This window comes from Mytilus californianus, unplaced genomic scaffold, assembly GCF_021869535.1.
Source record: "Mytilus californianus isolate M0D057914Y unplaced genomic scaffold, xbMytCali1.0.p SCAF_7, whole genome shotgun sequence".
In the NCBI taxonomy this organism is placed as follows: domain Eukaryota; kingdom Metazoa; phylum Mollusca; class Bivalvia; order Mytilida; family Mytilidae; genus Mytilus; species Mytilus californianus.
The window spans coordinates 61,016,282-61,041,949 of record NW_026262723.1 but is presented as its reverse complement, the minus strand read 5'-3'; the positions used below and the strand labels follow the sequence as shown (position 1 = coordinate 61,041,949).

The window sequence follows — 25,668 nt, the reverse complement described above, 5'->3', positions numbered from 1 at the left end:
AAAATATTGTTTGTCATCCATTAGAGCATATTAAGCCACGTAGGTTATCACATCTTATTTCGTCAAAAATGTCTAACAAAATTATTGAATATTTAGGAGGAACTGTAAAGGGAAATAATGGGTCGAACTTCGTCAGCACTGAATCATTTAGCGGCAGTGGAAAAGTTGTTGGTAAGTAAATCAACTTATCTTAATTTACTCTTATATGTTTATTTTAAGGTGAAAGTCTCAATACATAGGCCTACGTACATACGGAAGCGTATAAAAAGTATAATACTAGTACATGTATGTTTTTTTAAGACAGAAAGATTTGCTAGGGTAAATGTGTTTTCAATAGACAGTCTGCTTTCCTACGGAAGCCGACTGCTCTCCTCCTTCGACTTTTCACGTGCGACTTGTTCTTTTATTCCAAAAAGCAGACCCTGGATATATGCTGGAGCTTCTCAAGAAGAATGAAAAGAAGCTAGAATTTGTCCTTAACATTACGTTCCGCATTTATGAATGCAAAGGAAAGGTCCCCACGTAAAATCATGTAAATTAAAATAGATCTTTCAAAATACCTTACAAACTCCCGTGTAAAAGAAGCTTTTTTACATTTGTAAATACACGTTGTAATCAAGTGTTCTTGTTTCATTTTTTACGACCATACCTTTCGTCATATCTTATTTCGTCGAGGACTTGAATAAAACTGCCGTAGTCACGCATCGTCGCTGTAAGTTCGTCCATCTGTACAAAATGCTACATGATTTGTAGAATAATCATTCTATAACAGGATGATATCCAGTTGAAATTAAACAAAAGAAATTTATACACTTTAATATTTACCTCTAAGGAAAGGCTGTTGTGCAAATACAGATTTAGGACCTACTAATTTGAGAACATGCGTGTTGTCTATGGATTAAATTGCATTTTGATTAAAAATATTTCGGCACGGTAAACGTGTTGATTTTGGTCTAAAAATGGTACAACTTCTGGCACAATGTGAAAACTATACATGTATTTTGTGACGAAGGTTTCGGAATTTTGATATTTGTCTTCTACTAGGGGCGTGTTTAACGACCTTTACTTCCCATGAGGGTCTCGCATTGTCGTCGTGGGGGTAGATTCATGAGTGAAGAACAACTTAACATTTTTATTATCTCCGCCACTTCATTGAGCACGGGGATAAAACCAAAAAAGTTATAATGTAATAATGTAATCATTTTCCTATATGAAAAAAGCAAACAAGGAGTATAGCAGGCTAAAGGAGTCTTTTGTGATATTTGTTAAAAATGTTCAGGAAAAAACCAGAAACACACCAATTCTCTGTATATGTAGGAAACTAAACCAGAGAAGACCAAGAAAAATGTATTACAAAAAAATGATAAATCGGTGGTTGGTGGCTTATAGTTAAGTCAATCTATGCAGAAAAGGCTTTAATATTAATACAATTGCAACATAACTACTTGAGAGTTTGTGTCCAGGACATCATCATATTTGATATAATGAAAGTCTTCCAAGCTAATAGTGGTGGAAATTGGTGAATTTTGGTTAAAAATAAAACTGGGAAATTTGAAGATAATGGTATTAAAAGGAAAAACATCTTTCATTACAATATAAATCTATTTAAACATCTTAAAAATTATTGTATAAGGAAACTGACAAAATTTCACTACCAAACATTAGTATTTTGAGGATTAGCTAAGATTTTATCATTAAATCTTGGAAAATAGGAAACCGGAAATTTTGTCAAATTTAACCTTATTTAAAACATAACAAACTTGATTGAATAAGGAAACTGACACGATTTCATTACCGAAATTCACTATTTTGAGTCAAAAACAACATTTCAATTATGAAATCTACGAAAACTGGAAACCGGAAAATTTGTCAAATGTAGGCCTAATGTAAATTAATATTTTTTTCTAATAATTTTCAAAATATATACTGAGTAAGTTAATATGTTTAAAGTCGTTCACGACAAACTATATCAATGATATATATCTTGGTCAAAATTCATCTAAAACTTGAAAAGTTAATACAAAATTAGTGTATATATTATGATTATGTCGAAATCTCTGTTGTAAAGACTTTGTTAAAGTTATTGGCATTGTACAAACATCATGCTTTTTAGACTATTCATGTCGTCTTTACACCTAATCCGTTGGATTTGTACTAATTGATACTTTAGTCAGGAAGAACATGATTTATTTATAAGTTGTTGTTGGCTTTGAACTAGCTTTCAATAACTGTGAGTACTCTTATATCGGTACTTTGTGTCTTTTGTATTTATGACATAATAATGTTAGTTATTTTTTCTGCTTCGTGCCGATCTGATGAGTTAAGGTGGCTCACCCCAATAAGGACCCCCGGTAGAATTTTTTCATTTTCACATATTTTGTAGATTTTTTTATGCTGAATCCAAAAATGCAAAGAAAAAAGGGGGTCACCAGGCTCGTTTTCCCCTCAAATGGAAGCGAAATGTGCGATTTTGACCCTATTTCCAAACTTTTACACCCTTTCAACAATAACGACTACATCAAATTCAAAGACTTTTAGAACCATGTCAGTATGATTATTATGTGAAAAAACAATTAAATTTGAAATGTAAACGTTCCCCTTGGTTGTTTTAGACTTAAAAATCTTTTTATTTTCAGATTTATGTCTAAATTTGGCATTTTTTAATTTCAGTTTAAGGCTAAAAATATTGGTTAAATCGATTTTTCGTAAAATTTCCCCGGTAGATTTTTTTTAAAAACGGATATGTCAAAGCTATGAACTTTTCGAGCATTTTAAGGTAAAATAAAATGGGGGTCACCAGGCTTTTAAAAAAGTTACGAGCTTGTGTTTAACCCCTCTACCCCATGAGGTCTGATTTCAATGCACTCCATTAATAACTTTATTGTGATTTTTTTATTAATATCTTTAAATAAATAATGTTTGTAATTATATCAATGGACGAAAGCTGAATATAAATGTGATGAACATTTTACTGTTTGTTATAAAAAAGCGAAATTTTGATTATTTTGTTGAAATACGGTAATTTTGTCTGGCGCGAGTTGCTTCCCTCTAATCTGGCGCCATAATCGGACAACAGAAATTTCAGGGTCGCCATTGCTGAGCAGCATACTGCACTGATAAATACGACCATGTGCATGAATAACAGACATAGTGGCGAATAGACAACGATGAAGGTAGAGTTATTACATAAGAAAACATAGATTTTAATATATTAGACAGCCAAATGTTATCAGTATCACGAAAAATACAAAGTGGGGGGTTATCTCAAAAAATTATACTCGATACTGACATTACTGTAGAAAATCACTGCGGCTGAAACCTTGCATGGGCTAAATTTCTGTTCTATGTATAATCGTTATGGCTGGTATCTTATTTATGTGTTTACTTGACCCTTAACCTGTTAACTGGCAAGTTGTGAACATGTATAGCCTGTTTTGAAAAAATATCCGTGTCAAAGAGGAGGGGATGGTCATTTTCAGCATCTCATGATCATGATGATCTGCGCTATCGTTAGCGTTAGCGTCAAATAAGTCTTGATTTTATATCGTCATTCGTAAAAACTTATTCGTAGCCACGTTAGGGAGCTACCATTTGATTTTTATGGGAGGGGGGGGGGGGCTAGGATGAAAAATGTTGTCCTGCTTTTTTTTTTTAGTTGTAATCTCTGTCCTGCCTTTTTATTTTTTTACTCTATTCGGTCCTGCCTTTTTTTTACTAGTTTATCATGAATTTTTTTACACAAATTGTCATCCTGCCTTTTTTTTTTACCCGTGTTGCTCATTCTGCCTTTTTTTTTTACTCCAAACTCCTGTCCTGCCTATTTTTTCAAATTTCATCCTAGCCCCCCCCCCCCCCCCCCCCCCCCCCATAAAAATCAAATGGTAGCTCCCTTAGGGTCAAATGAAGTTAAATATTTATCGTTAGCGTCTATAATGACTAGTAAAACAGGTTGGGAACAAACCCTCTACATGGTGTTTATACCTGTATACTGAGAGGAATAATCCTTCTACAGAGGGATAAAAGAGGGGTATTTTTGTGTAGACTGGATTTAAAGCAAAATAGGGCAGAATGGCATTTTCTAGTTATATTTGCTATAATCTATAGCACTATATATGCATCAATTTTTGCACTTTACTGTATTCTGTATTTCTTTACCAAAAAATGGCCTGGGATGCCCAGTTTTCTGCTAAAGTGACAGAACTTGCAATCTATTGTATACATATCTGAACACCTGATCAACAACAAAAGGGACATGCAGTTGACCTTTAAATTTTATGTTAAATCTAACAATAGAAATTCTGTTCAGTGAGGCATAACTGAGTGGAATTTACCTGATCATCACAGCTTTCAATTATGGTGTACAATAGATTGTATATTCAGTCAGTTTAGCAGTAAACTGGGCATGTGAAATGAAATTTAGTACATCAATTGGTGCATCAAATGTAGCAGGTTACTGCCATAATAAGTAGAAAATGCCATTCTGCCCTATTTTGCTTTAAATCCAGTCTAAACAAAAATTCCCCTCTATAGAAGGATTATTCCTCTATACAGGTTTAAACACCAGTGGCAGATCCAGGGGGGGTTCTTGGGGTTGGAACCCCCCCCTTTTTTTTGACGATCAATGCATTTGAATGGGGACATATAGTTGGAACCCCTCCTTTATCCTGGGTAAGGAACCCCCCCCCCCCCTTTTATAAATGGCTGGATCCACCCCTGAAAACCATATAGAGGGTTTGGTCCCAACCTGTAAAATGGGGTACCCCATAACTTCCCTCGGACAGGGGTTCATGATTACCACTCCCTATCCCCAACTCCCATTTCTCTTCCCTTTTACTCTAAAATTTTCTCCCCTAACTTCTACTTCCATCCCCCTTGCTCCCAGACAAAAAAATTGCAAAATATGTTTCCCAGATTATTCATCCCCCCCTTTTTTCGAATTCTTGTCCTTTCACCCAAAATCATGTTCGCTCCAATTCACGTTCATCCCTTTTACATTCCCACCCTGAGTCTGTTTGTATTCTTCCTTTTATCCAAATCATGCTTTTGTTAGTATAGTTCTGTAACAATAAAATAAAGATATATTAAGTTTATTTTTATTGTTTAAAAATAAAGTGACTCACACGAGATCTAAGGTTTTTTTTCTATTTATAATCTTCATAAGATTTACTTCTACCAAATTGGTTACTTTTATTTTCACTCCGACCAGGCTAATTAACGGTAATGGACCTGCACATAATACCCCCTTTTCTCGCTTCCTGATCCCTCATTCCCATGTTCCCTTATCCCTGTCCACCCGCTCAAGTAATCCTATAATATATGAACTCGGGGGCATTATTTTCTATTTCTGTTTTCTTTTTACTGATTTTGCTATTTTTCTTTTCTTTTTTTTTTATTGTCAATGTGCCTCCAAAAAAAAAAATGAAAATATCAGCATGAAAACGTTAAATAGTGAATATATAATGCGAAGGCATATATTATAGGACTACCCGCTCAAGGGGTTCGATTGTTTCGTTTGTTTTCTTGAGAATATATAAATGGCCTGATTTGTAAATTATAACCACTACAGTACGAGGCAATACATTTTATTGATGGATTCGTCTTGATCACAATTTGTTTACAATTAAACACCTTGTCTGTCTGTACGTATGTCCCAAAATTGGTGTCCGTTCTATAACTTCAGTTTGCCTCAACCAAATGTTATGAAACTTATACACAATGCTTATTACCAACAAACACAGATCAAGTTTGATTTTTTTTTGGTGGTGTCACTTTTACTGTTCTAGAGTTATGCCCCTTTACAAATGGAAAAATTGCTGAATTTTTATACGACCGCAAAAAAATTTTGTGGTCGTATATTGGTATGACGTTGGCGTCGTTGTCGTCGTCCGGCGTCGTCGTCCGAAGACACATTGGTTTTCGCACTCTAACTTTAGTTTAAGTGAATGGATCTTTTTGAAATTTGACCATAAGGTTAAATACCACAAAAGGAAGGTTGGGATTGATTTTGGGGGTTATGGTACCAACAGTTAAGGAATTAGGGGCCAAAAAGGGGCCAAAAATAAGCATTTTCTAGTTTCCAGACAATAACTGTGGAACGGTGTATGGATCTCTCTGAAATTATACTACAAGTTTCCATACCACAAAGGGATGGTTAGGATTTGCTGTGGGGGGTTATGGCTCAAACCGTTTAGGAATTAGGGGTAAAAAAGGGGGAAAAACAAGGTTGTCCTGGTTAATGGACAAATACTTTAGTACAAAACATAATTTAAAGCAGTGTAAGGGAGATAAATCAAATACATCATTGAAATTATCTCCCTTACACTGCTTTTAAATTATGTATAAAGTAATGGTTAATGAACAATAAAGATAATTTAAAACAGTGTAAGGGAGGTAATCCAAATACAACGTTTTGGTTACTTCCCTTATACTGCTTTTAAATTATGTTTAAAGAAATACATATTTATAAAGGAAGACCAGTAAAAATATCTGCAAATGTTGCATCTTTTTTTTTTACAAAAAAATCCATATGAAAGATTTGACACTATATTTTTAATTCTATTATAAAATAGATTAAGTTAGCACTATGGTAAATTTAAATGGGTAATTATGGTTGCCAACTCCATTGGAAATTTGAATTGAGATTATGACCATATCTTGAGGGAAAGAATTTTTTTGGGGAAAAAAAGGGGGGGGGGATAAAAAGAAATTGTGGGGGGTCAATTTTTTCTCATTTCAGATTTCAGAAATTAAAAAGAATTATTCTTCAAATATTATTTTTTTTTCAAATTTCAAATATTGAAAAATTTCAAGAAGTAATCTTTAATTGCACAGTATGGCGCATTAGATTTGTAAAATCTTTGATCACATTTATTTATTTGTTATGCCGAATCTAACAGTGTATTTAGATTTTTAATTTTGGGTCCAGTTTTCAAATTGGTCTACATTAAGGTCCAAAGGGTCCAAAATTAAACTTTGTTAGATTTTAGCAAAAATTGAATATATGAGGTTCTTTGATATGCTGAATCTAAACATGTATTTAGATTTTTGATTTTTGGCCCAGTTTTCAAGTTGGTCCAAATTGGGGTCCAAAATTAAACTTTGTTTGATTTCAACAAAAATTGAATATATGGGGTTCTTTGATATGCTGAATCTAACCATGTATTTAGATTTTTTATTTGTGGACCCCGTTATCAAATTGGTTCATATTGAGGTCAAAAGGGTCCAAAATTAAACTTTGTTTGATTTCATCTAAAATTGAATTATTGGGGTTCTTTGATATTCCAAATCTAACCGTGTATTTAGATTTTTAATTTTGGGTCCTGTTTTTATACGACCGCAAAAAAATTTTTGTGGTCGTATATTGGTATGACGTTGGCGTCGTCGTCGTCCTGCGTCGTCGTCCGAAGACGCATTAGTTTTCGCACTCTAACTTTAGTTTAAGTGAATGGATCTCTATGAAATTTTACCATAAGGTTCAATACCACAAAAGGAAGGTGGGGATTGATTTTGGGAGTTATGGTACCAACAGTTAAGGAATTAGGGGCCAAAAAGGGGCCAAAAATAAGCATTTTCTAGTTTCCAGACAATAACTGTGGAACGGTGTATGGATCTCTCTGAAATTATACTAAAAGTTTCCATACCACAAAGGGATGGTTAGGATTTGCTTTGGGGGGTTATGGCTCAAACCGTTTAAGAATTAGGGGCAAAAAAGGGGGAAAAACAAGGTTGTCCTGGTTAATGGACAAATACTTTAGTACAAAACATAATTTAAAGCAGTGTAAGGGAGATAAATCAAATACATCATTGAAATTATCTCCCTTACACTGCTTTTAAATTATGTATAAAGTAATGGTTAATGAACAATTAAGATAATTTAAAACAGTGTAAGGGAGGTAATCCAAATACAACGTTTTGGTTACTTCCCTTACACTGCTTTTAAATTATGTTTAAAGAAATGCATATTTATAAAGGAAGACCAGTAAAAATATCTGCAAATGTTGAATCTTTTTTTTTTACAACAAAATCCATATGAAAGATTTGACACTATATTTTAAATTTTTTTATAAAATAGATTAAGTTAGCACTATGGTAAATTTCAATGGGTGATTATGGTTGCAAACTCCATTGGAAATTTGAATTGAGATTATGACCATATCTTGAGGGAAAGAATTTTTTGGGGGAAAAAAGGGGGGGGGGAGGGGTTAAAGAAATTGTGGGGGGTCAATTTTTTCTCATTTCAGATTTCAGAAATTAAAAAGAATTATTCTTCAAATATTTTTTTTTTTTTCAAATTTCAAATATTAAAAAATTTCAAGAAGTAATCTTTAATTGGACAGTATGGCGCATTAGATTTGTAAAATCTTTGACCACATTTATTTATTTGTTATGCCGAATCTAACTGTGTATTTAGATTTTTAATTTTGGGTCCAGTTTTCAAATTGGTCTACATTAAGGTCCAAAGGGTCCAAAATTAAACTTTGTTTGATTTTAACAAAAATTGAATATATGGGGTTCTTTGATATGCTGAATCTAAACATGTATTTTGATTTTTGGCCCAGTTTTCAAGTTGGTCCAAATTGGGGTCCAAAATTAAACTTTTTTTGTTTGATTTCAGCAAAAATTGAATATATGGGGTTCTTTGATATGCTGAATCTAACCATGTATTTAGATTTTCTATTTGTGGACCCCGCTATCAAATTGGTTCATATTGAGGTCAAAAGGGTCCAAAATTAAACTTTGTTAGATTTCAACAAAAATTGAATATATGGGGTTCTTTGATATGCTGAATCTAACCATGTATTTAGATTTTTGATTTTTGGGCCCCGTTATCAACTTTGTCCACATTGTGGTCAAAAGGGTCCAAAATTAAACTTAGTTTGATTTTAACAAAAATTGAATTCTTGGGGTTCTTTGATATGCTGAATCTAAACATGTGTTTAGATTTTTGATTATGGGCCCAGTTTTCAAGTTGGTCCAAGTTGGGGTCCAAAATTAAACTTCAATCCAAATTCAGAGCTGTATCAAGCTTGAATGTTGTGTCCATACTTGCCCCAACTGTTCAGGGTTCGACCTCTGCGGTCGTATCAAGCTGCGCCCAGCGAAGCATTTTATTTAAATTGGTCTACATTAAGGTCCAAAGGGTCCAAAATGAAACTTAGTTTGATTTTAACAAAAATTGAATTCTTGGGGTTCTTTGATATGCTGAATCTAAACATGTGTTTAGATTTTTGATTATGGGCCCAGTTTTCAAGTTGGTCCAAGTTGGGGTCCAAAATTAAACTTCAATCCAAATTCAGAGCTGTATCAAGCTTGAATGTTGTGTCCATACTTGCCCCAACTGTTCAGGGTTCGACCTCTGCGGTCGTATCAAGCTGCGCCCAGCGAAGCATTTTATTTAAATTGGTCTACATTAAGGTCCAAAGGGTCCAAAATGAAACTTAGTTTGATTTTAACAAAAATTGAATTCTTGGGGTTCTTTGATATGCTGAATCTAAACATGTGTTTAGATTTTTGATTATGGGCCCAGTTTTCAAGTTGGTCCAAGATAGGGTCCAGTATTTAAACTTTGTTTGATTTCAACAAAAATTGAATATATGGGGTTCTTTGATATGCTGAATCTAAACATGTATTTAGATTTTTGATTATGGGCCCAGTTTTCAAGTTGGTCCAAATTGGGGTCCAAAATTAAACTTTGTTTGATTTCAACAAAAATTGAATATATGAGGTTCTTTGATATGCTGAATCTAACCATGTATTTAGATTTTTTATTTGTGGGCCCCGCTATCAAATTGGTTCATATTGAGGTCAAAAGGGTCTAAAATTAAACTTTGTTTGATTTCATCAAAAATTGAATTATTGGGGTTCTTTGATATGCCAAATCTAACCGTGTTTTTAGATTTTTAATTTGGGTCCCATTTTTTAAAATTGGTCTTCATTGAGGTCCAAAGGGTCCAAAATTAAACTTAGTTTGATTTTAACAAAAATTGAATCCTTGGGGTTCTTTGATATGCTGAATCCAAACATGTGTTTAGATTTTTGATTATGGGCCCAGTTTTCAAGTTGGTCCAAGATAGGGTCCAGTATTTAAACTTTGTTTGATTTCAACAAAAATTGAATATATGGGGTTCTTTGATATGCTGAATCTAAACATGTATTTAGATTTTTGATTATGGGCCCAGTTTTCAAGTTGGTCTAAATTGGGGTCCAAAATTAAACTTTGTTTGATTTCAACAAAAATTGAATATATGAGGTTCTTTGATATGCTGAATCTAACCATGTATTTAGATTTTTTATTTGTGGGCCCCGCTATCAAATTGGTTCATATTGAGGTCAAAAGGGTCTAAAATTAAACTTTGTTTGATTTCATCAAAAATTGAATTATTGGGGTTCTTTGATATGCCAGATCTAACCGTGTTTTAGATTTTTAATTTGGGTCCCATTTTTTAAAATTGGTCTTCATTGAGGTCCAAAGGGTCCAAAATTAAACTTAGTTTGATTTTAACAAAAATTGAATTCTTAGGGTTCTTTGATATGCTAAATCTAAACATGTGTTTAGATTTTTGATTATGGGCCCAGTTTTCAAGTTGGTCCAAGTTGGGGTCCAAAATTAAACTTTTTTTTTTATTTCAACAAAAATTGAATATATGGGGTTCTTTGATATGCTGAATCTAACCATGAATTTAGATTTTTTATTTGTGGGCCCCGCTATCAAATTGGTTCATATTGAGGTCAAAAGGGTCCAAAATTAAACTTTGTTTGATTTCATCAAAAATTGAATTATTGGGGTTCTTTGATATTCCAAATCTAACCGTGTATTTAGATTTTTAATTTTAAGTCCCGTTTTTTAAATTGGTCTACATTAAGGTCCAAAGGGTCCAAAATTAAACTTAGTTTGATTTTAGCAAAAATTGAATTATTGGGGTTCTTTGATATGCTGAATCTAAACATGTGTTTAGATTTTTGATTATGGGCCCAGTTTTCAAGTTGGTCCAAGTTGGGGTCCAAAATTAAACTTTGTTTGATTTCAACAAAAATTGAAAATATGGGGTTCTTTGATATGCTGAATCTAACCATGTATTTTGATTTTGGACATTGGACCATAATAGGTAAATTAAAAAAAATCAAGTTCTTAGACCACATTCTTTCTGTGTCAGAAACCTATGCTGTGTCAAATATTTAATAACAATCCAAATTCAGAGCTGTATCAAGCTTGAATGTTGTGTCCATACTTGCACCAACTGTTCAGGGTTCGACCTCTGCGGTCGTATCAAGCTGCGCCCCAGCGAAGCATTTTATTTGTTTCTGTTCTCTAACTTTAGTTTGCCTCATCCAAATGTTATGAAACTTATACACATTACTTATTACAACAAAATTCAGATCAAGTAAAACTTTGGGTAGTGTCACTCTTACCGTTCTTTAGTTATGCTCCTTTATAACTTTATATGCAAGTGGACCATGGACACATTCCCCATTTATTTAAAATATGAACTACATTATGCTTTTAAATGTCAATCATGGTTGATTTTCTGACAGAATTACTCTGACATTTAATTTCAGGCTTCAAGTACATGTAAGAGGAAGGAGTGATTTGTTGTGAAAGATCCTGGAATGTTCAACTTTACTTGGAAACTATTGGCAAAGAACTGACAGAATTTACACGAGAAGCCAGTATCATCTTGTCTTGCAATTGGGAACTATATGTAAAGTGCAGAAACTTAAGAACAACATTAGAAGCCAAGATCAACAATACTTAGAACTACATGTATAATCAAAGTACTGTCAGAATCCATATGAGAGAACCCAAGATCATCTACACTTGGTGTCTATATGCAAAGTGTTGTCAGAATCCACTTAAAAAGCCAAGATCAACTATAATTTGGAACTATATGCTTTAGTGCTGTCAAAATCCATAAAAAAAAAATCCAAGATCAAAAGGACCTACTTTACCTACCTGTCCCAATGATGAATACAGATTATTGAGTCTTATAAAAAACACTGATGAAGAATATTGATATAAAAATAATGAAAATATAGAGCTGATCAGCTAATGATTGTACATGTACATGATGTATACATGTCAACAATTACTAGTATATTGAAATTTACAATGCTAATAAATGTTTTATAAATTTGATCTCATAGACATTTTAGGAATAAAAATCAAAAATGTTTCAAAAAATGAATTTTAATAGAGCTTTTTTTGCTGTCTGTAGTAAATTTTGCTGCAAACACAATTCATGATATGCAAACTGCAATATATGCAGTTGTCTTTAATACAGAAGGTAGCTATGAGATTTGGAAATTTTGGAAATCATAATACCAAGTGGCAGTTGTGGTAAATGCACATGCCTTTGCCTCATCTTTTACCTCACCAACCCCTGACCTAAATGGCCACTTGAATTATTTTACATCATTTGGCATTTGTTTTCCATCCATATGCTATTCAGTTTCTATTTCAAAAGTTATATTTTCTGGATAAAAGGAGAAATAAAATACAGTTTTGTTCAATGAGACAGCAACCAAACGAAACAACCAAAAGAATTATATATTGTCTGGGAAAACTTGTGTCTCACTATTAACTGACAACATTTTTACCTACTGTAAATTCAGAAATTATTGCGTGCATTTATTATTGCGATTTTTATACGACCGCAAAAAATTTTTTGTGGTCGTATATTGGTATGACGTTGGCGTCGTCGTCGTCCGGCGTCCGGCGTCGTCCGAAGACACATTGGTTTTCGCACTCTAACTTTAGTTTAAGTGAATGGATCTTTATGAAATTTTACCACAAGGTTCAATACCACAAAAGGAAGGTTGGGATTGATTTTGGGAGTTATGGTAATAACATTAAAGGAATTAGGGGCCAAAAAGGGGCCAAAAATAAGCATTTTTGTAACTTCCAGACATAACTTGTGTGTTAGTGTATGGATCTCTCTGACATTGTACCACAAGGTTCCATATCACACAGGGAATGCTGGGATTGATTTTGGGGGTAATTGCCTCCAAATTTTAGGAATTAGGGGCCAAAAAAGGGGCAAAAAACAAGCATTTTTCTAGTTTCATGACAATAACTTGTGTGTAAGTGTATGGATCTTTCTGAAATTGTACTACAAGGTTCCATATCACAAAGGGAAAGCTGGGTTTGAGTTTGGGGGTAATTGCCCTAAACGTTTAGGAATTTGGGGCCAAAAAGGGGCCAAAAAACACATTTTTTTCTAGTTTCCAGACAATAACTTGTGTTCAAGTGTATGGATCTCTCTGAAATTGTACTGCAAGGTACCATACCACAAAGGGAAGGCTGGGATTGAGTTTGGGGGTGATGAATCATAATGGGGGTTCAAAAAATTTTGGGGGGGGATTTATTTTTTTTTCATTTTTTTTCTTTTTTTCCTTTTTTGTTTCTTTTAAAATTTTCCATTTTAAGTTGGTTATTTCTGATTTATATTTAAAATCAAATAATAATGATATGGTAGGAGATACACACCAAACAGGATGTGTAAATTATTATATAATAAGTATTGTGCAATAGCAAGAAATTTTCAATTGCACAGTATTGCACAATAGCAAGAAATCTTCAATTGCAAAGTATTGCGCAATAGCAAGAAATCTTCAATTGCACAGTATTGCGCAATAGCAAGAAATATCCAATAGCACAATATTGCGCAATAGCAAGAAATTGTCAATTGTACAGTATTGCGCAATAGCAAGAAATATTTAATAGCACAGGATTGTGCAAAAGAAGATACTTCCTATAAATTGCTTATTTCTTGACCAATTTCAATGGGGTTTTATTCTTGATTTCATGGGGTTCTTTAATATGCTGAATCTAACCGTGTATTTAGTTTTTGGATTTTGGGCCCCGTTTTTAAATTGGTCCACATTGAGGTCCAAAGGGTCCAAAATTAAACTTTGTTTGATTTCATCAAAAATTGAATTATTGGGGTTCTTTGATATGCCGAATCTAACTGTGTATTTAGATTCTTAAATTTTGGTTCCGTTTTCAAATTGGTCTACATTAAGGTCCAAAGGGTCCAAAATTAAACTTAGTTTGATGTTAACAAAAATTGAATTCTTAGGGTTCTTTGATATGCTGAATCTAAACATGTATTTAGATTTTTGATTATGGGCCCAGTTTTCAAGTTGGTCCAAATCGGGGTCCAAAATTAAACTTAGTTTGATTTCAACAAAAATGGAATATATGGGGTTCTTTGATATGCTGAATCTAACCATGTATTTAGATTTTTGATTTTTGGGCCCCGTTATCAACTTTGTTCACATTGAGGTCAAAAGGGTCCAAAATTAAACTTTGTTTGATTTCATCAAAAATTGAATTCTTGGGGTTCTTTGATATGCTGAATCTAACCATGTATTTAGATTTTGGATATTGGACCATAATAGGTGAATGTCCAATTTAAAATTTTTAAGTTCTTAGACCACATTCAATCTGTGTTAGAAACCTATGCTGTGTCAAATATTTAATCACAATCCAAATCCAAACCTGTATCAAGCTTGAATGTTGTGTCCATACTTCCCCCAACTGTTCAGGGTTCGACCTCTGCGGTCGTATCAAGCTGCGCCCTGCGGAGCATTTTATTGACGAATGGACTAAATTTCGAGTTTAATTATTGCGATTACAAAAAAAATCTGCATAAAGATCTATAATTCAGTTATCAGAATGCAAGTTCTTATTATAATTTTTGCGATATTCACCCTGTCGCATTATTTGCACTAATAATAACCTCACAATAATTTCTAAATTTATAGTATCACAATAATCCAGATTAATTTTGTTTTGTAAATTTAGATATGCACTCAAATTAATACAGATTGCTACAAAGATCTCAAGCACATTTCATGGATCAGTGATCAAGGTGAAAGTTACCTGATTAGGGTTGTTTATCAGATACTGTTAGCAATAGGTCATTTGTCAATGTCATGTTTTTGTGTTTTTGTCTGTTTTTTCTAATACTAAAAGTACATGTAGTAGATAAACTATATGTATGCAATGATTCACAAATGTAAGGAGTACATGTCTGTCTGGCAATTGTCATTGACCACATTTGCATGGTTCATTGGTCAATGGTAAGTCCTCTTTTAACATGCTACATTGTGTAATCAATGGGTTATTATTTTTGGTGTATGGTATGATTATTAAATGTATATATTGAAATATTAAGTAAAAAGATGTGATATGATTGTAAATGAGACACTCCACAAGAGACCAAATGACACAGAAATAAACAACTAAATGTCATCATACGACCTTCGACAATGAGTAAAATCTATACTGCATAGTTGGGTATAAAAGGCCTCCAAATGACAAATGTACAATTTAAAACAATTCAAATGAGAAAACTAATGGCATATTTATGTACAAAATAATGAATGAAAAACAAATATGCCTGTCTTGCAGGGTCTATCTGAACTTAACCTTATGTTCATGGTTTTGTCTGTTACTGGCATACTATATATATGTTTAAAATATTTGGTTGATGGGGTGATTGTAACAGAGGCGGATTTAGGGGGAGGGCCCATTGGTTGATTATATAGGGAATCACTGGAGCAGGCCTCTCTTAGACAGTCACCCCCCCCCCCCCCCCCCTTTTCATGAAAAATTCTGGCTCCGCCACTGTGTAAGGCTGGCTTGGATTGGTTTATCTGATATTTTTCATGATCATTGATAATATTAAGTTTTTCTGATAATTGTAGTGAAACTTTATCTTTAGGAATATCAACATAAAACCAATCATGAATGATGATTAGTAAAGCAGGTGAGACATTTCAGCTTGTGCACTCTTGTTAACACAAAAATTATATGGACTGTCGCTAGAAAATGAATGGACAATGCATGCTTGGTATGGACAAAATTCCTCCTTTTTACCATACGAGGCTGCGTATTTATCTCGGGTGGGGGTGGGGGAGGGGGCACTTCCTATATTCAAGGTGATGGGACGTGCCGCTGGAATAGGTCACCTTTTCAAGCTTGAAAATATGTGAAAAGGTCGGGAAAACTATCAAAAATATATGATAAGGTCAATAAAGTTTCCATAACTTCTTCGTCTGTCATCTTTCTTGGTGTTCCCGGGTGTGATTTTATCAACCAAATTTTCTCTTTTAAGACTTTGGTATTCTAGTCTTACATTACACTACATGAAACCCCAAGCATAATAGGGAAAAGGTTACATTTTTACCTACGCAATATATGAAAAGGTATACATTTTTGAAATATAAATTTTTGAAAAAGGTGGGCCCCAGCGGCACCCCATATCAATTAAGTATTGAAGTGCCCCCTCCTACCACCCCCCTCCCCCCCCCCCCGGAGGTATTTATACATCCAGCTGTATGAACACCCTGCCATAGCAAGGGATTATCTGTCAGATTAGGGAAGTCATATTTCTGTACCCTACGATATGAAAATAAGGAGATGTGGTATGATTGCCAATGAGACAACTATCCACCAAAGTTCAAATTTAAAAGTCAATATTAAAAAAAATTGTATCTCCATATTATCATCATAGGCCGATAATTACGTTTCTTTGCAGCTAGCAGGTGGGTCAAACCAGTGTTCACACATCATTAAAAAAGTTGTCATGCATATTTCTTGCAGCAATGACACACTCCACTTTAATTTTTTTAAATCAAGAACTTTCCTTATTAGCTTCCCTTTTGAAAAAAACGCATGTCAAAAAGTAAGACAGAAGTTAAAGTTTGCCAATATCACCGACTATTATAGCGTCCCTGTGTACTGGGCGGAGTTTTAAAATTACAATCCCAACTTTTCCTGAACCTAGTAAGTAGTATAGATTTTGTGTATATATAATGTCTTTAACTGGTAGTGTTTGGAACTGCCCGATAGACTGCGGATGTGTGTCCTAGGCAAAATCACGACTTGGTCAAGCCAAATATTTTGCGCCGCAAAGCATGTGGTATTGAGGGATAATAGCATATACCGATATATAAGGCCGGAATACTAGTAAGGTCCCGGTTGCTATTGACCAATTTTCTTTCATCTACATGATCGAAGGTTGAAAACTGCAAATTATTGAAATGTCCGGTTTTTTTTCTGCGTAAAACAAAAAATGTGTTGCTCGAGTTCCGTTAGTCTTTTATAATAACTCATTCTTAATCAATTATTTAAGTTTTTACGCTGATATTTCCTCTTTCTTTTTTTAATGCGAACTCTGTTGGCATATTGATAGATACAACAGAAAATAGAAAATTAACAAATAGCAAAATAAGTAAAAGGAAAATATTATAAATAGAAAACATTGGCCCCGAGGTCTCATGTTATAGTACTAGAGTTCCAAATTTCATAGAATCATGATACGAGAAAATTTGTTAGATATTTTCGTGCCCATTATTTGATAAAGTATATAAATCTTTCAATAAAAATGTTATGTGTGACTGTCAAGTATTTAGTCTTTGTTTGAAAATTGTAATGTCCAAAAAAAATTTTGGAAAATAAAAAATACTTAACTATTATCAAAATTTTGCAGTGTTAAAATATTTCCCATACTCCGGAATTGTTATGTTCAAAAATTTTTGGCAAATAAAAAATACGTAACTATATATATTATCAAAATTTTGCAGTGGAAAAATATTTCACATACTCCGGAATAAGATCCCAGCAATACTTGGAAATGAAGATATTTCAAGTAAAAAATAGATTTATGACAGTAACAAAATGTTAAAAAACGCCAAACGGATAAAACGGTTAAAAGCTCATTAGAGCTTATGTTGACTCTGTTTGTACACTTTGCCGACTCTAAATAAAGCTTATTTATTATTTTTTTATTTATTTATTATTTATAGCGTGCAGATGAACCCCGATGCCGTTATACTATAGCATACTATTTGGGTTTTACTTGTTTTTGAAAGCCGACAGGTGACATGCAGTTTACATCGCTATCCTTTGTTTACGGTTAAACATTGCGTCATTGGCAAAATATTTTCATATATATACTAATACATCTAAAAGACATCTTTTGATATATTCAACCAGTATTTAAATGAAAATAGGGTGCGAACCGATCCAAGGGGCGAACGTGTAGGGTGAGAATGTGTTTTTGGAGCGAACGCACCAGATACCGTCGTACAAGTCAATATTTATATTTTCTTTTTTTAAATGTTATGCTTTAATATATCATGTATAATTCTGTCCTTTTTATGTGAAAAATGAACAAACCACTCTGTAGTCCTGACCGTACGTATTTCCTGTTTTGTGGCTTTTGTAGAACGTTTTGCATGGTTTGTTGACATCGGGAAAGGGTGCTTTCATACACGCCCGCGTTCCAATGTTGTCAAAACTATTTTTGAGAAAACCCCTCAAGGCGACCGTTTCCAAGGCGCTCGTCGTTAGTAACATGCGTTAAAATATGCGCACTGTTAAAGGGCCGAGCCACCTTAAGCTTTTTCTAACTGATTTTTGCAGTTTGTTTGTACATGTATGTTGTGCTGTTACACCATTGCCCACGTTAGGAGAGCGTTGAGCGCTCAAAAACATGTTTAACCAGCCACATTCTGTATGTGCCTGTCCCAAATCAAGAGCTTTTGATTCAATGGTTGTCGTTTGTTGCTGTCTGTTATATCTGTTTATTGTTTTGTCATAAATAAAGCCGTTTTTCTCTCGTTTCACCTGTTTCACATAGTATCGACATGATTTTCAACTGTATAGCAAAAACAAAAAAATCAATTTTAGTATCCATAAAAACAATATTCAAAGATCATGTATACAGAATATTTACTTGGAGTTCGGTATTTTTGTTTATACTTTTTGTACATTTAAAGAATATTCTAAAATTGGAAGAATCTAAATTTCCTGTTTATTCTCTCCAAATTATGTTGTTAATAATAAAGTTCTACGCAAAAGAAAGCAAGGAAGTTAAGATTTGATACTAGAAGCCCGAGTTTTGTTTTTAATTTGTTTTCAATTTAACATTAGCACATATAAACGCGCTAGCGTTTTCAATTGCGACAAATATTACTAATCATGGTTACGTGTAAATTTCATTTATTTTTAGGTTTATACTTCTCTGCTCATTGGTGTCCACCATGTCGAAGCTTCACACCAGTATTAGCAAAAAAATATACAAAATATAAACAAGAATACCCATCATTTGAGATCGTGTTTGTCAGTTCAGATAGAAGTGAAAACGATTTTGACTCCTACTTTGGTGAAATGCCATGGTTAGCTCTGCCATTTAACGAAGAAGGAAAGAAGGTAAATCGTACTCAGTAAGGGAATCATAAAGCATATAAGATCTCCCATATTTGTGAAAAGTCACTTATTTTGCAAGTTAGTTTTTGCTTATAGTATGCTTTTTTAAAAACTGAAAAAACCCCATATTTTTGACAGTTTTGTCAACGTTGTCATATTTGCCAATGTGTATTTGATTTTCTTGCAGAATTACTATAAGTAGCTTTGTATTAAGGAACAATCATTAGCAAAGATTCCTTAACATATTTGTACTTTATAACTTTTTTTCAAAATAAAGTGGACGATTTTTTGTGAGTTTATTGACCTCAATTTGAAACCAATTGGCCAGAGTTGGTAATTTAATTGCTAAACAGTGACGGGATTGCTTCCCTTGCATAGTAGATTTTTAGCCAGTCGTTAGCAGATGAGTTATGGAAGTTCTTACGTTACTTTGTCGGCTAGAACGCTGACTTGTAACACAGAGGTCTCGGTTCGAGTCTAGGAGGAGATAATGCGATTCCAATGTGATTTTCTAATAAGAATCATGCTTTCCGGTTACATACGGCGCCTAAATAAAACACAAACGGTGGTTAGAGATGAAATTAGCCAGGGTAAAGAGTCTTAATGATATGATGACACTTGAGGTTTTTTTTTTTGGGGGGGGGGGGGGGGGAATTGATTCCTTTGCATAGAAGATACTAAGCAAGCCATAAGCGGTTGAGTTAGGGAAGTACATCTTTAGCTCAATCGGTTTGAGCGCAGACATGTTATCCGGTTACAAAACACTTTTAAAAAATCTATTATGAATGCACCAGACTGAATAAATCAGAAATCATTCCTCTAGAGGTTGAATTAAATGTTAAAGCTGGTTCGTATATACTATTAATATGAGTTATCCAATATATACCAGGGGCGTAGCTACCCGGAAGCATGACAGCACGTGCATCCACGTCGTTTTCACCAAAAAAAAAAAAAAAAAAAAAAAAGAAGAGAGAGAGAGAGAGGGGGACAAAGTTAACTTATAGGAATTGGTCTTTCTATGTATGTATTTTAAAAACTACACAAAGAATAAAAGCAAGAGGAATAAACATGCAGCGAAATTTATAGTCCTGTAAGACATGTATGTGCACGATAAATACATACAACTGGTGTAAACATAGTGGAACTTTTTATATTACGGACATTGTTTAGAAAAACAGCTACATAATTGTCGGTACCACCACCATAACGTATACTAGCCTTGAGTGCAAAAAACAACATATAATCCCTTTAGGGTTTACAAAAAAATTGAAAATTATTATTTTCCGCTTCGCCCCAAAGCACACATCTTACTAGAACGAAGACTCTTCAACTCGTATCAATCCGGGAATAACGACTGTTACCTTGTGAACTAGTTCAAAAATTGACCAAGTATGTAGGTCTTGACAACACGAATACTTCATTTTCACATCACGTCAACGTATTCTCGTCCTGGTGTGCATATAATATTTGCTACTGGACATTAATAACCATTCAATCAATCAATAGTTTCCGTAAACTAATAGACGAGAAGTTGGAACTGCTGTTATAAAATAAAGTACACATTTCCAGTACATATATTACGTTTTTTTATTTATTTTACAAAAAAAAACATCTTGTATACTGAACTATTTGGTCATTCAATTTTATAATGAATTTTCTGTCCGAGTCGGACACTAAACTGCGGATTCTTGTTCGAACGAAACACCAAACTTTTAATACACGTCTCTTCATTGTTATCATCTAGATATTGCAATACAACTTGTCGAATGCATATGTATTTGTTAATTAGCTGGATAATTAACAAACGCAGATCATGAAAAGATCGTGATCAAAGTACCATTCTCTCTGAAAAAGTTCCTTAATTTCAACTTCGAGAATTCCTAACTGCGTAAAATAAGAAATTCCTATCTCTCTCTTGTAGAGTTTACCCACAGAATTTTTAAACATCAAAACACATATGTTCAGCAAAATATTGGAGAGTGTGTCCACCAAGTATTTGGTATCCAAAGATGTTTATGCTAACAAATTCCACATATAGTATTGTGTTTATGTTTATTGTTTGTTTTATATCCATCTTCTTTGCTCAATACAAATACTAGCATATGGAACAAACCTCCGTGATTTTAAAAGCTCTTATGGCGTACAAAAAAGGCAAACAACAATGTTTAGTCTTCATTCGACTAGAAGTTAAACAAATAGTTGACCAAAAAACCACAACAAAAATATACAAGTTTTTTTACGGTTGTGATTGTTTTGAAACGCTATATATGCAGATTTTCCAGGGGGCTTCGCCCCCTGCCCCCCCTACCAGGGCTTTGCCCTGGACTTACTGGGGGCCTTAGGCGGCCCCCAGACCCCTTGCTCTTTAGTTTGTGATTCCACTTCATAAGAAGGTAGCTACGCCCCTGTATACGAACGGGCTGTGTTTAACATTTTTAATATTCAACCTCTAGAGGTATGACTCCCTATAAACATGAATGAGTGATAGCAACGTATCACTACGGTTAAAAAAGTAAACAACTATTGGTAACCATGTAGACTTCAACTGGTTTATCCTAGCTCAAAAACGTCTCTGAAATATTGATGTGGTCCTTCGATGATCTTCTTCCAAATTTATGTCGTTTTACGTTCTCTAAAATAACCGCTGTTACTAAAAACATTAATTCAAAAGATGGTATCTAAAATTTAGTACAAATCAAACAAAAAGGAATATTTTATTAATTGCTCTTAAGTTTTGACGAAGAATAAAAAAAACAATTGTGTAAGGATACTTTTATCATTTGGTGTTTTATCAGGTTGGCAATACAGGCGTTACTGATAATATGAAATAGAAAAGAGGTATCACCAATTTCCCCGGAATTGATTTCACAATAGAATTTGTATTTATAAAAAAAATAACCAGAAGGACCTTGTTAACATAAACAAAAATAAATGAGAATTAAAGCTACGAGCTATCTTACTGATGTAAATTCATTCAAATACCTTATTTCATCCTTCGAGGCAATTTTTTACAAAACATGTAAAGTTTGCTCTATTGTGTCTAAACTCTTTATCAACAGAATAACATTTTTATTTTGATATTTATATGGCAAATGGTTGGAAATGAAAATTTACTAGTTATATTCTTTTGTATCGAAATTCCACTATTTTTACTTAATTTCGGATTTTCAAATTCAGATGAAATTGTCTATTTCACTTATGAGAAACATTTTGAATATTTAAAATACTTGCTTGGATTTGCCAATCAGACATGTGATAGCTCTAACATCTTCAGGGTTGTAAGGGATCAAATAATCTAAATCACAATTTCCCCTGAAACACAGACTTTTTATTGGTTTATCCCATTTGGTTGAGATGATTTCTTAACATGCCTTTTCTCATGATAATTTTATGGAATATGGCGAGTATTTGCATACAATTTTACAAGCTATAAGCAGCTTGATACGTCAAATATTGCAAGGTACAATTTTCAACAATTGGTTATAGTTTGCTCAACATCCATCCAATTATTGTCCATACACATTCGAGCTCCACATTCAAGACGAGATCAAATTAACAATTATAATGCATTTGATAGACTATGCAAAGTGGTCTTCTATTGGGAAAAAAAGGATTTTGGGTAGGAGCAAAAACTTGCATTGCATTAGGCCACCCACACGGGCCTCTCAATGTGTTGTTTCAATTAAGGGTTCTTAATGGTGCAGAGCATATCATTTTCCCTACACCAGGCATCGCATTCAAAGTCTCATTCCGAACGAGCGTGACTGCGTATTTAAACATCCAGCACACATATATACTTGACACAAATACATTAGCCCCAAGTTGATAATTTTTTTCTGGATTAACCTTTATCGAGAAAGCTCAGGCTCGGGAGTTGGATAGCCAAGTTAGCAAGTGAAGGGTATAAATAACTGAATTCATTGGATGCATCAGGATTTATGTAGTATACTAAACAAATCATTGGATGTATGTAACTTGTTAAAAAATCGGTTGGAGGTTTTACAGACGATAGATCAATTCATATGTTCAGAAAAAGTGTAGGTTTAAGATAAATTCATGTTAAACTGATAAAAATCAGTGAAATTTACAAGGATACTAAGTAGTGTTAACACGTTTAATCCCGCTGCAAATGTTTGCACCTGTCCTAAGTCAGGAATCTGATTACAGTAGTTGTCGTCTGTTTATGTAAAATTGAGAATGGAAATGGGGAATGTGTCAAAGAGACAACAACCCGACCATAGAGCAGACAACAGACGAAGGCCTACAATGGGTCTTCAATGCAGCGAGAAACTCCCGCACCCGGAGGCGTCCTTCAGCTGGCCCCTAAACAAATATGTATACTAGTTCAGTGATAATGGACGTCATACTAAACTCCAAATTATACACAAGAAACTAAGATTAAAAATGATACAAGACTAACAAAGGCCAAAGGCTCCTGACTTGGGACAGGCGCAAAAATGCGGCGGGGTTAAACATGTTTTTTGAGATCGCAACCCTCCCCCTATACCTCTAGCCAATGTAGAAAAAACAAACGCACAACAGTACGCACAGTATAACTCAGTTTAAGAGAAGTCCAAGTCCGATGTCAGAATAGGAAACAAAAGAAAATAAACAAAATGACAATAATACATAAATAACAACAGACTACTAGCAGTTACTGACATGCCAGCTCCAGACCTCAATTAAACTGATTGAAAGATTATGTCTTCATCATATGAATATCAGGCACAATCCCTCCTGTTAGGGGTTTAGTATTATACCATCATAAAATATATGAGAAAACATAACCCGTGTCATGCCAACAACTGGTTTTAGAATAAATATGTTTAATTCCGATGCAAAGACCCTATAAGTGAATCAATATTAAAGCCAAAATATGCAATCTTTAATGACCTGACAACAGTATCGTAATTATATCCCTTCTTAATAGGTCTGTTTAAAGGTTTTGTTAGCTTTTGAGGTGAATACTGACATTTTTGTGCTTTGTAAAGAATATTACCATAAAAGATTGGATGTGAAATACCCTAACGTATAAGATGTCTGCATGTTGAGTTATATTTACGAATGATGTCCTTATACCGATAATAAAATTTAGTAAATGTTTTGACTATTTTATGATATCGAAAACCCTGGTGTAATAATTATTCCGTTATACATAAATTTCTCTCGCTAAAATCTAATACGTTGTTACATACACGAGCGAATCGTACAAGTTGAGATATATAAACACCATAAGATGGTGACAAGGGAACGTCACCATCTAAAAATGGATAATTAACGATAGGAAATGAAAAATCATCTCTTTTATCATAAATTTTTGTATTAAGCTTCCCGTTAATGATATAGATATCAAGATCGAGGAAAGGACAGTGGTCATTGTTAGTATTAGCTTTATTTAAAGTAAGTTCAACTGGATAAATTTCTTAGTTCATACGTGTTTCTCGTTTCTCGTATTTATATAGATTAGACCGTTGGTTTTTCCGTTTGAATGGTTTTACACTAGTAATTTTTTGGGGCCCTTTATAGCTTGCTGTTCGGTGTGAGCCAATGCTCCATGTTGAAGGCCGTACCTTGACCTATAATGGTTTACTTTTATAAATTGTAACTTGGATGGAGAGTTGTCTCATTGGCACTCATACCACATCTTCCTATATCTATTAACGCTTCAAATTAACTTTTAAACAATGACAGATTGTACAAAAGTCCATCATATTTATTTTATAGTGAAGTAATTTTGTGTTGTTAATTTTCAGAATAAACTAATGGCACAATTTGGAGTCAGAGGTATTCCAGCATTGGTTATTTTAAATGGCGAGACAGGAAAAGTTTTATCAAAAGATGGTCGTGCAGACACAGCCAGTGAGGCTTACCCTACAAAATGGAAAATATCATGATGCCATTAATAGTGTACTCTTGATTAATTTTTTCTGAGTTAATTATACAGTCAATCATATGCTATGTTCAATAATGTAAAATGATTATACATATTAGTATGACTTGGTTAAAAAAATGTATCTCTATACTACCATTTAGCATTTTTAAACATTTTTGGTGTATAAGGCCAATTAGTTTTGGTTTTAAATCATTTGCCAGATTTACACAATGAATTGGTTTGAAAATAGGTTGAGGACTTACGAAATACAGATGTTGAGTAACCGATGCTCACTTGAGCCTATAGCCTCCGATAATAATAGTATTGGTTTGGGAACTGTCATTCTCCAAGCGCGGCTAAAGTAGTGGGTTTGGTAAACGGTCTCTTACCGGGTGACCTTGTGAGTTTGACACTGTCAATCTTGAGATAATGTAGTGGGTTTGGTATTGTGTATCACACTGGTCAAGTAGTGTGATTGATATTTTTTCTCTCCTGATAAAGTTATGGGCTTGGCATTGTTAATCTCGGTAAAATAGATGGTTGGTATTGTCTCTCCTGCGTTGAAGTATTCGTCTTAGTA

At 33.8% G+C, this 25,668-nt stretch overlaps 1 protein-coding gene and 2 long non-coding RNA genes across 3 annotated transcripts; 2 read left to right on the top strand and 1 right to left on the bottom strand.

The window, feature by feature from the left end:
• Positions 1-25,244, top strand: LOC127707657 (nucleoredoxin-like). Its single transcript, XM_052212292.1, has 3 exons — positions 1-171; positions 19,020-19,219; positions 24,970-25,244. Exons 1-3 carry the CDS (start codon positions 69-71, stop codon positions 25,108-25,110), a joined length of 444 nt encoding a protein of 147 aa, XP_052068252.1. The 5' UTR covers positions 1-68; the 3' UTR covers positions 25,111-25,244.
• On the top strand, positions 2,848-12,182 carry LOC127707658 (uncharacterized). Its single transcript, XR_007984979.1, has 2 exons — positions 2,848-3,173; positions 11,557-12,182. It is a non-coding gene; the product is annotated as an uncharacterized LOC127707658 (long non-coding RNA).
• On the bottom strand, positions 8,351-9,677 carry LOC127707659 (uncharacterized). The gene is made up of 2 exons (XR_007984980.1): positions 9,565-9,677; positions 8,351-8,996 (listed from the first exon to the last, which is right to left on the bottom strand). It is a non-coding gene; the product is annotated as an uncharacterized LOC127707659 (long non-coding RNA).
• Positions 25,245-25,668: the final 424 nt, after the last annotated feature.

Coding starts and splice junctions, on each gene's coding strand:
- LOC127707657 (XM_052212292.1), top strand. CDS start 69: ATGTCTAACAAAATTATTGAATATTTAGGAGGAACTGTAAAGGGAAAT. Junction 172..19,019: donor CGGCAGTGGAAAAGTTGTTG/GTAAGTAAATCA, acceptor ATTTATTTTTAG/GTTTATACTTCTCTGCTCAT. Junction 19,220..24,969: donor TTAACGAAGAAGGAAAGAAG/GTAAATCGTACT, acceptor GTTAATTTTCAG/AATAAACTAATGGCACAATT.